The 8913-nt window shown below is 35.1% G+C and overlaps 1 protein-coding gene and 1 pseudogene across 1 annotated transcript; both read left to right on the plus strand.

Annotated features, from left to right (window-relative positions):
- The first annotated feature begins 2293 nt into the window (after window positions 1–2293).
- On the plus strand, window positions 2294–3703 carry LOC118031924 (UPF0481 protein At3g47200-like). The gene has a single exon (XM_035036436.1). The coding sequence runs from the start codon at window positions 2294–2296 to the stop codon at window positions 3701–3703; it is 1410 nt and encodes a 469-aa protein (XP_034892327.1).
- Window positions 3704–5017: 1314 nt separating this feature from the next.
- Window positions 5018–8913, plus strand: LOC118031925 (uncharacterized; annotated as a pseudogene).

The raw sequence follows: 8913 nt of genomic DNA on the forward strand, positions 1-8913 counted from the left end.
ACAAATCAACAACCATGTTCTCCACTATATATATATTTAATTCCGTGTGATTTTATTTTATTTTATTTTTTCATAGAGATGTTCAACATAATGTTCCAAATTGGCTGTAGCAGTTAGGAAAGAAGAATCGTATGTAGCTTAACTATGCATGTGGAAATCAAGGTTAGATGCTTTTGGTTCTTTAATTAATTATACTTTCTAATAAAGTTAAAGTTCATAATTAGTACTCGAGAAAAATAATAATTTAAATAACACTCACTCCTAAAACTTAAAGATCCATCATACATTTGATATTAGCATATGTACTTGAATTCTGTATGGAATTGGTCAAGACCTAAACTATGAAATAATGTTAAAAAGTAACATGAAATGATTTTTTAGATCTTACCTAATATTTTAATTTTTTAAAATTAAAATGATTCTTTAACATAATATTAATTAATAATTTCAATAGTAAAATAATTATCTCAATAACTTTATTTTTTATAATTAAATTAGAAAAGGTAAATATAAAGTAATAATAATTTATAAGACTTAGTAATATAAAATTATTTCTAAAACTTCACCTGGTATATAGAAAGGGTGTGGGACAATAATTTAGCAATTGTATAGTAAGTATAGATAAAGTGAGAGGAAAAAATAACAAGAGCTTATCCTGATTTTAGTTTTCCATGCTTGAACGAGAAATGCACGTGAGAGATAAAAATAGGCAAAGCATTCTTTGTTATATAAAGAGTTGCAACAAAGAGAAAGCCCATGTAGACGTGCTCTTTTATTTTTGTGCTCAATAAGAATGGTCAGAATTTAGTTAGATTTTGCCTTTTTTTAGTCAAAATTTGTCGGAGAAAAGTAAAAAGCGCCTTGATTGAAAATATAATAAGAACAAAATGCAAGCAAGTTTCTTTTGATTCCCTATTCAATGCAAATAGCATTAGTAAAAATAATTAAGTAAATAAGACAATCATTATGTACAAAACATTAAAAAATTACTTCAATTTTCAAAATTTAAATTGTTAAATTTAAACTATTATTCATTCACTTTATTATTAAAAATCTAATATATATTATATTAAAAAATCATCTCAACTCAAATTTAAATTGTTAATTAAAATTTTATTAGTTATTTTATATTATTATTTAACATGTGCATGCAATTTTAATACTCCAAACACACCCTTGGAATTGATTTTTTGTTTTTTAATTTTCCGTAACAGCAAATGAGTAACGAAGCATTGGTATTTTTGTTTATATTTTTACATAACAGCAAATGAGTAAGGAAGAAATAAGAAATGGTCCAATGAAATTTTTGTTTTAAAAAGTTCTTCAACGGAACCTAAAGCAACAGTGCACATAGTCAATGTAGTTATTAAGGGACAAACAGGTTATAAGATTTATATAAAATAATTATTGAAGCCTCACTTAATTATTTAAATTTTAGAATTAAAATAATTCTTTACATAATTATAATAATCGGTCATGAGTTCCATTCTTCTAAATAAATAAGTGAATAAAGAAAATTAGCATACGGTGGTTCTCATATGTAAATCTTAAGCTTAAAAAACTTTTATCAAAATCGTGTGTTAAAATTAATATAAAATCACAGCTGAAGCTCTTAAAATATTTATGGATATAATTGGGTGCCTTGATTATTTCCCAACACCAACCATATGTGGGTTACGTTTGTTATACTGCTATATATATATTGCTATACTACTATGTAGGCTTTAATGGTGAGAAAATTTTATAGAATTTGGAAAGTAACTATTAATGCTATACTACTATATTATGTCATGACTAGTAAGACACATTCAAGGAAGATAATGAAAGTGAAAAAAAAAAAAAAAAAACATATTTAATGAAGAAAGTATTGAGAATTACTTATAGAATAATATATTATTTTCTTCTTATTCATGAAACTTATTATATGGCAAAAATTAACGAAAATGAGTCGTTAAATTCTTCAAATGACTGTAAGTGAGTTTTTCATGCGAGTTAGAGTTGATAAAGGAAGTCGGCAGAGAAGAGGAGATAAAACCAACGGCAGCTTTGTAATTATGTTTTTGTATGTTAGAGGTCGACAATATATGCATTTATGTTTCAAAACGACCATTGATCAACTTTAGACGACAAAATTTGCTCGACCTCCAAGTAAAGCTAAAATACTTGTTCCAAAATTGCAGCTACTTCAAAATCAAGCTATATATAGCTTTTCTAGAGTCTTTGTTGTAATATTATATAATCGTATCCTATTGTTCATGTGCGTTAATTAATGAAGTAGAAAGTACTGTTAGCAATGTCCGACAGTTCCGACAGTACTGTTAACAATGATGTCCATTCTTCTTCCTCTGAAAATTATCAATGGCTGATAAAGATAAAGAATGCTGGGACGGAAGAGACCACTCATGATGACAACCAACGGAAAGGGCCAGATCATTTCCCAAAGGTTCCACCAACGCTTCGTGATATTCAACAAAACAGGGATTGTTACGATCCATCGGTGGTCTCCATTGGTCCCTATCACCATGGGAAAACAAAAGCACTAGAGGAAATGGAGAAGTTCAAGGAGACATACGCTCTCGATTTCGTCAAAGACTGTAAAAAACTCATTGCTGTAATAGACAGTGAGGTGGAAGCAATGCTAAGCGTTGCAAAAAATTGGTATCCAGAAGACGCAAGAGAAAACTTCAACGACGAGCAATTAGCCAAGATGATGTTTCTTGATGGTTGCTTTATTGTCCAATTCCTCTTCTGCCTCTATCAGCAGCCTGAAAATCTGGAGATGAGTCGACACGATGCTGCTTTGGTAACGAAGGACTTGTTCTTACTCGAGAACCAACTCCCTTTTGAAGTTCTCACCAAATTGATGAGTTTCAGAAACCCGGATCACAAAAATCCGATGAAAATTCTTACAGATTTCTGCTATCAAGTTCGTGCATCTCCCGCTGGAACAGAGCTTAAGGAAAAGATAACAAAAATTTTTCGTGAATTGCCAAAATCATTAGCGATACGGAATCCCCAAGGTCCCGCACCTGATCAGCCTGCAGATGCAGCCCATCTTCTTGAACTTTTACATAAGCAGTTTTGCTCTGGAACGATTGTATCAGAAAACTCTGAGAGGAGTTCGTGCAAGAACAATTCTCAAATGAACTGGTACCGTTATTATCCTGCTGAGGAGCTTAGGAAGGTTGGCATCGATTTCAAGCCAAGCAAGACTGGTCTTTTCACCGATGTCCAGTTCAAACGGAGATGGCTGATCACTCGAAGTCTCTATATTCCTCCATTAAGAATAGATAGCTCTACCAAGTCCTTGCTTTTAAACTTGGTGGCCTATGAAGCATGCCATAATAAATCTCAGGTCACTTCTTACGTATGCTTCATGGATTCATTGATTGATACCCATAGAGACGTGCAGGGGCTGCGATCGAAGGGCATACTCCTCAACACTCTAGGAAGTGATGAAAAAGCCGCAGAACTCTTCAACCAGATAGCCAGCCATTTGATACCCGATCCTTATGCTTACATTCAGGTTAAATCCAGCATTGAAAAGGAGCATATGAAAGTCCTAAAGAAATGGGTAGCCATGTGGCTGCGAGTTTATTTTAATAGTCCATGGACCTTTATTGCATTTGTTGCTGCAACTTTTACCATCATACTAACTGCCATTCAGACCTATATAGCACTATTCCCTCTCAAGGATCGGTGATAGCTCCAAGTGCAAACCCTGAGTTCCATGTGCTAAAGGTATCAGTTTCAAGAATAATTTGTGTGTGCTTGTTAGATTCCTTGCAGTTAGAGTGTGGATTGCTTGTTCATCAAACTTGAATTCAGCTATTGTCTCATTTGGTGATGAGATTATATTAGAGTACTGCTTTACTCTCGATAAATTTGTCTTGTATTCCATTTCTATAATAATAAAATCAAGACTTTCTTTTCATCGCTCATTCTCATGATGTTGTTGCTCATGTTGAATTCAAGGTACAAGAAAATATGAAATCAAAAGTTAGATTATAATTTTAAAAGAAATTGGGATCAAAGTTAAAAAGGAATTAAGAATTTGAGAATCAAAATATAAGGAATGGAAGTTTGAAAAGGTATACTTTTGAACTTTGTTTCAAACATTAGGTTGAAGCACTAACAAAATGTTCTGAACATCCAACTAACATAGAGACCATGTTGTAAAAGAAAAAGGTTTGCAGGAACATCAACTTCTTTGGCAGCGATGAAGAAGTGGATCAACTCTTGAACACGATAGGCGGAATGCGTTTGTTAACGAGCAGCGCACCTCGTTAACAAACATAGACACACCTGAACCCGGACTTGTACGGGGTGTCGAGAGATAAACGAATAGGCAGTCCGAGTTCTGTAAGCAGTGAAACTATGTCCTGGGTGATTCAGGGCCTGGAGAACTATTGCAAACACCCATCAACTTTCCTTGCTGTAAAGTCTTATAACCCTACAGAGAAGCCATAATTTTGGCATAAGTCCTTTCTGTTAAAATTATGAGATTTTGCCTTTAGAAAGATAGAATTAAGATCAGTTTTTCATATTTGAATTCTGTAACAGTTTATCTCCTTCAGGATTTGCAGCAGAAACATTCTGCTTAGTCTAGGATTTCAATTCCAATAATCTCTCAAGTTTGTTGAGAGTTCTAATGCATTTCAAGTTCTATGTAAGCCTATATATAGGCATTTGAAGTTAATGAAATATATTGATCTTTCTACTCAACTCTGCCATCTTAAATCTGTTTCCTTTTTCTTTACGTAAACTGTATTGTTTAAGTTTAATTCATTTCCATCAGTGGTATCAGAGCAAATAGATCCTACGGGCTGTGGGGCAAACAAATTTTTCTTTCTTTTGAGTGATAACAATAAGAGAAGGTGAGGCAAACACAGAGAGGGTGAGCGAAACACTTGAGAGTTATTTTCTTTCTGTTTTTTTGTCAATGTCTTCTTCAAACAATATTGTATCTGCAATTCCAATTTTTAGTGGAGAACTCTATCATATTTGGGCTGTCAAAATGAGATTTTATCTAAGATCTCATGGCTTATGGAATGTTGTGGCAACCGATTCTGATCCTCCACCATTGAATGCAAATCCTACAATTGCTCAAATGAAAGCACATGAAGAAGAAAAACTCAAGAAGGACAAAGCCATTACCTATCTTCATTCTGGTCTTGCAGATCATATTTTCACAAAAATTATGAATCTGGAAACACCAAAACAGGTATAGGATAAGCTTCAAGTTGAATTTGAAGGCAGCAGCAGAGTCAAAGCAGTTAAACTTCTTGCATTTAAGAGGGAATTTGAGTTGATGAAGATGAAAGACAATGAATTTGTCAAAGATTATTCTGGCAGATTAATGAATGTTGTAAATCAAATGAGGCTTCTTGGAAACACATTTGAAGATCATAAGGTAGTAGAAAAACTTATGATGTCTGTTCCTCAAAAGTTTGAAGCTAAAATCTCAGCAATAGAAGAATCTTGCGATCTACAAAGTCTGACTATTGCTGAGTTAATTAGCAAACTTCATATTCGGGAGCAAAGAGTTCATATGAGAGATGATGAGGCAGTTGAAGGGGCTTTCCAAGCAAACAACAGGGAAAGGAGTGCTGGTAATCTACCAAGAAACAAACCTGTCAAGTATGCTAAAAGGAAATCAAGTATACCTTCAAAAAGACAGACTTTCTCACCATGTTCTTATTGCAGAAGAACTAACCATACTGAGAAAGATTGCTGGTTTAAGGGGAAAGCTTCTCTTCAATGTTTATTCTGTAATAATCTCGGTCACAGTGAGAAATATTGCAGAATCAAGAAGAAGCAACCTCAGCAACAAATACAAGAACAAGCAAATGTTTCTGAAGAAAGCAAAGATGAGGAGGAGCATTTGTTTGTTGCAACACAAGCTAGCAATACCTCTGAACAGAATACATGGCTTATAGACAGTGGCTGCACAAGTCACATGTCCAAATTTCTGTCAATTTTCTCCTCTATTGACAGATCAGTTCAACCGAAGATTAAGCTGGGAAATGGAGATATTGTGCAAGCTAAGGGGAAAGGAACTATTGCAGTCAGCACAAATAGAGGTATTAAAACCATCACAAATGTTCTTTACATTCCTGAACTAGATCAGAATCTCCTTAGTGTTGCACAAATGCTTAAGAATGGTTATGAAGTCTCTTTTAAAGAGAAATTTTGTTTTATCATTGATACACATAATTCAGAGATAGCAAAAATCAAGATGGATGGTAATAGCTTCTATTTGAAGCTTGATGCTGTTAATGGACATGTGTTTAGTGCAAAGATTGATGAAAGCATTCTTTGGCACAAAAGATTCGGTCATTACAATCTTAATTCATTAAAGTTGCTGTATGATACTGGAATGGTAGAAAACATGTCTGCAATACATGTTACTGCTCATACATGTGGAAGTTGTGAACTGGGAAAGCAGCATCGACAACCATTTCCTAAAGGTATATCCAAAAGGGCAACACACATGCTGGAGCTGGTTCACTCAGACATATGTGGACCTATGAGCACGGCTTCTTTGAATAATAATGTGTATTTTATATTATTCATTGATGACTATAGCAGAATGACTTGGGTTTATTTTCTGGAAAACAAGTCACAAGCTTTATCTATGTTCAAAAACTTCAAAAGCATGGCTGAAACTCAAAGTGGTCAGAAGATCAAAGTGTTGAGAACTGATAATGGTGGAGAGTATATTTCGAAGGAGTTTAATGCCTTTTGTTCAGAAGCTGGAATTGTGCACCAGCTGACGACTCCTTACTCTCCACAGCAGAATGGAGTTTCTGAAAGGAAGAATAGAACAGTGATGGAGATGTCCAGATGTATATTATTTGAAAAGAAGTTGCCAAGGTTTCTATGGGCTGAAGCAGTAAATACTTCAGTATACCTGCTTAATAGACTTCCAACCAAGTCTGTTCAAAACAAAACACCATTGGAGGCATGGTCTGGAGTCCGGCCTACTGCCAAACATTTAAAAGTGTTTGGATCATTGTGCTATTTTCATGTTCCATCTGCCAAAAGAGCAAAACTGGATGCTAGAGCAGAAAAAGGGATTCTTGTGGGATATGCAACAGAATCAAAAGGTTACAGAGTTTTCAATCTGAATTCAGCCAAAATTCAGGTCAGCAGAGATGTGCAATTTGATGAAAATGCCTGCTGGAATTGGGACTTAAAAGAAGTTCAACAGACTATCACAGCTGCCCTTGAATCACCAGTACAAAGTATTGATGATGAAGATCAACAAGCCATTGAAGCAACTTCAGATACAACAATACTTAAGGTTAGACAGCTGTCTGATGTGTATGAAAGATGTAACCTTATACATGATGAGCCTACAAATTACTCTGAAGCTGCAGGAGATCCAGCTTGGATTGAAGCAATGAAATCAGAAATTGATTCCATTGAAAGAAATGGGACTTGGAGATTGACTGAAATTCCTGGAGATAAAAAGGCAATTGGAGTGAAGTGGGTTTTCAGAACCAAATTCAATCCAGATGGTTCAATCTTCAAACACAAGGCTAGATTGGTTGTTAAAGGTTTTGCTCAAGTTGCTGGAGTGGATTATGGAGATACTTTTGCACCAGTAGCTAGGCATGACACTATAAGACTCCTACTTGCTCTTGCGGGACAAAAAGGATGGAAAGTTTATCATTTAGATGTGAAGTCTGCTTTTCTAAATGGTATACTACTTGAGGAAATTTATGTTCAGCAACCAGAAGGCTTTGTTGTTGCTGGTGATGAACACAAAGTTTACAAACTACACAAAGCTCTTTATGGTTTGAAACAAGCACCAAGGGCTTGGTACAGCAGGATTGATACTCATTTGATTCAACTAGGATTCAAAAGAAGTGAAAATGAAGCTACCCTATATCTAAAACAAGATGAAGATGGTTTGCAGCTGGTGATATCACTCTATGTAGATGACATGCTAGTTACTGGAAGCAATGCAAAGTTGCTGGAAGAGTTCAAAACTGAAATGCAAGATGTTTTTGAAATGTCTGATCTTGGCATTATGAACAACTTTCTTGGAATGGAAATACATCAATGTAGTTCGGGTATTTTTGTTTCACAAAGGAAGTATGCTGTTGATTTACTCAAGAAGTTCAAGCTTGAGTCATGCAAAGAAGTAGCAACTCCTTTAGCACAAAATGAGAAAGTTTCAAAGAATGATGGTGAGAAACTTGAAGATCCCTCTGGATTTAGAAGCCTAGTGGGCAGTTTGCTATACTTGACAGCAACTAGACCTGACTTAATGTTTCCAGCTGGTTTGCTGTCAAGGTTTATGAACTCACCTAGCAACATTCACATGGGAATTGCTAAAAGAGTGTTGAAGTACATCAGAGGAACAACTGATCTTGGCATCTGGTATTTGAAGACAGGAGGAGTAAATCTGATTGGTTATGCAGACAGTGACTGGGCAGGGAGTGTTGATGACATGAAGAGCACCTCTGGATATGTTTTTAATATTGGTTCAAATGCAATCTGTTGGAATGCAAAGAAGCAAGAGGTGGTGGCACAATCAACAGCTGAAGCAGAGTATATCTCCATGGCAGCTGCTGCAAATCAAGCAATTTGGTTGAACAAATTGCTTGCTGATTTGGGTCAAGAACAAAGCTCACAAACTGAGCTTCATTGTGACAATAAATCTGCCATTGCTATTGCTCTAAATCCGGTTCAACATGGCAGAACCAAGCACATCAATGTGAAGTTTCATTCTATAAGAGAAGCTGAGAAGAACAAGCTTATAAAGCTACACTACTGTCCAACAGATGTTCAACTTGCTGATATAATGACTAAAGCTCTTCCTAGATCAAGACTGGAATTTCTAAGGATGAAACTTGGTTTGTCTAAGGCAAGTCTCAAGGAGGAGTGTTAGAATTATGAGAT

The sequence above is a fragment of the Populus alba genome, chromosome 16 (genome assembly GCF_005239225.2).
Source record: "Populus alba chromosome 16, ASM523922v2, whole genome shotgun sequence".
Taxonomy (NCBI): Eukaryota; Viridiplantae; Streptophyta; class Magnoliopsida; order Malpighiales; family Salicaceae; genus Populus; species Populus alba.

Excerpts from the sequence above, each read along its gene's own strand:
- LOC118031924 (XM_035036436.1), top strand. The coding sequence starts at position 2,294 with ATGTCCGACAGTTCCGACAGTACTGTTAACAATGATGTCCATTCTTCT.